Raw genomic sequence first — 2528 nt, 5'->3', positions numbered from 1 at the left:
CTCCTTCAACACAAACTGAAATAATGGTGATATTACTTTTTTTCCTTTTCGTGTATGTGTGTGTGTGTGTGTGTGTGTGTGTGTGTGTGTGTGTGTGTGTGTGTGTGCGCGTGCTGGAGCTTGAACTGAGGGCCTGGACACTGCCTAGTTTTTCACTAAAGGCTGGTGCTCTACCACTTGAGCCATAGCTCTACTTCTGGATTTTGGTGGTTAATAGGTGTCTCATGTACTTTCCTGCCCCAGTGACTTCAAACATCAATCATCAGATTTTGAGTAACTAGGATTACAGGTATGAGCCACCAGTGTTACCCTTCATATCTCTTTTTCAAAGCAAATTTTTCACACAATTTCTTTTCTTTGGTAACTCCTAGGCTGTGGTCACAAAACAAAAGCATTACCATAACCTTCTTACTGTGTGAAGTTCCATTGTGTGAGTTCACCCCTCATCTGAGCAGACGACGGAAAGACATGAAAAGAAACAAAAACACATCCATGGACACTGTGGTGACAGATTTCATTCTCATGGGCTTGTCTCATCCCCCAAATTTGAGAACTCTCCTCTTCCTGGTCTTCTTCTCTATTTACATCCTGACTCAGCTGGGGAACCTGCTCATTCTGTTCACTGTGTGGGCTGACCCCAAGCTCCATGCCCGCCCCATGTACATTCTTCTGGGTGTGCTCTCTTTCCTGGACATGTGGCTCTCCTCAGTCATCGTCCCTCGACTTATTTTAAACTTCACTCCTGCCAGCAAGGTTATCCCATTTGGTGGCTGTGTGGCTCAACTGTATTTCTTTCACTTCCTGGGCAGTACTCAGTGCTTTCTGTATACCTTGATGGCCTATGACAGGTACCTAGCTATATGCCAGCCCTTGCGTTATCCTGTGCTCATGAATGGCAAGTTATGCACCATTCTGGTGGCTGGAGCTTGGGTGGCTGGCTCCATCCATGGGTCTATCCAGGCCACACTCACCTTTCGCCTGCCTTACTGTGGGCCCAATAAAGTGGATTATTTTTTATGTGACATTCCTGCGGTGTTGAGACTAGCCTGTGCTGACACCAAAGTCAATGAGCTTGTGACCTTTGTAGACATCGGGGTGGTGGCTGCCAGCTGCTTCATGCTAATTCTGCTTTCCTATGCCAACATTGTCCATGCCATCCTGAAGATACGCACTGCTGATGGGAGGCGTCGGGCCTTCTCCACCTGTGGCTCGCATCTGACTGTGGTCACAGTCTACTATGTCCCCTGTATATTCATCTACCTTCGGGCTGGCTCTAAGAGTCCCCTGGATGGGGCAGTGGCTGTGTTTTACACTGTTGTTACTCCACTACTGAACCCCCTCATCTACACACTGAGGAACCAAGAAGTAAAATCTGCTCTGAAGAGGATATCAGCAGGGCGAGGGCGTAGGAAGTGACTACAGGCTCAGGCCACCTACATCACCCTGACCATAGCTATTCTGGGCTATCACTCCATATGCCCAAAGCTCAATTAACTGCTGAAATCATTTTAATTCTAGTTGAAAGACACTTCTGAACTCTGGATTCATAGTCTTTTCTTCTTATTAAGTTAACAACATAGTTTATATAATTTGTTTAGAAATAAATGTGCACATTATTTCCAACTCCTGTAAGAACCATCAAGATGGGAATGCCTTATTAAAGGTTGAATAGAATAATAATTTATTAACATCTTAGGATAGATGAGAAAATTGGAAGGCAAAAAAATAGAAAAATACTACCTGGGCTCTTTTATTATTCTTTTGACCCTTAGCCATAGAGATCTATAAATTCTGAGTTTCTTTGCTTGTTTGTGCCATGAATATATCCAAGAACTTAAACTTTAAAATTCTGCACTATTAGTGATTCCATCCTGTCTCATCCACTTTTAGTGTCTCTCTTGATTCATAAGTAGTCTTTTGTCTTTTTCTTCCTCTTCATACCACATTCAAATTACCACTCTGAAACACAGAATCTGTAGGACTCTCTCTCCCATGAATAAAGCCAGACTCCTTCATCTTATACTCAAAGGTTACTACAACATAGATCCAATAAACTTTTAACTTCAAACATTTCCAGCCTTATTTTCCTCTCCCTAGTCCCTGGTTTATTTATAATATACTAAGCTCTCCTGTCATTTTTTTCTGCCAGAGGCCTTCCCTACCCTTGAAGAAACTTCCACTCTCTGATCTAGAGACTAGGAGCTCATGCCTGTAATCTTAGCCTCTCATTAAGCTGAGATCTTAGGATCACAGTTCAAAGCCACCCTGGGCAGCAAAGTTCATGAGACTCTTAACCACCAAAAAGCCAGAAATGAATCTGTTGCTCAAGTAGTAGAGTGCTCACCTTGAGCATGAAAGCTCAGGGACACAGACTTCCTCCCCCTTTACTTGGCAAGATAAAGATTTAAACTTCCTTCAACTACTCCATAACAGACATTTTCACATTAATTCCCCAGACAAGACATAGCTCCTCTTCCCTTTTGTTGCCATAATTCTTTACTATTGACTATGTGCTAGTCTATCAAGTC

General features: G+C 43.0%; 1 protein-coding gene across 1 annotated transcript; it reads left to right on the top strand.

Annotated features, from left to right (window-relative positions):
* Positions 1–391: 391 nt before the first annotated feature.
* LOC105995810 (olfactory receptor 10G2) lies at positions 392–1416 on the top strand. Its single transcript, XM_013029673.1, has one exon. The coding sequence runs from the start codon at positions 469–471 to the stop codon at positions 1414–1416; it is 948 nt and encodes a 315-aa protein (XP_012885127.1). The 5' UTR covers positions 392–468.
* Positions 1417–2528: the final 1112 nt, after the last annotated feature.

Source organism: Dipodomys ordii, unplaced genomic scaffold, assembly GCF_000151885.1.
Source record: "Dipodomys ordii isolate 6190 unplaced genomic scaffold, Dord_2.0 Scaffold121, whole genome shotgun sequence".
NCBI lineage: Eukaryota > Metazoa > Chordata > Mammalia > Rodentia > Heteromyidae > Dipodomys > Dipodomys ordii.
This window is presented reverse-complemented; position numbering and strand designations above follow the sequence as displayed.

What these genes read in the sequence shown, in the direction of transcription:
- LOC105995810 (XM_013029673.1), top strand. Translation starts at nt 469, where the DNA reads ATGAAAAGAAACAAAAACACATCCATGGACACTGTGGTGACAGATTTC.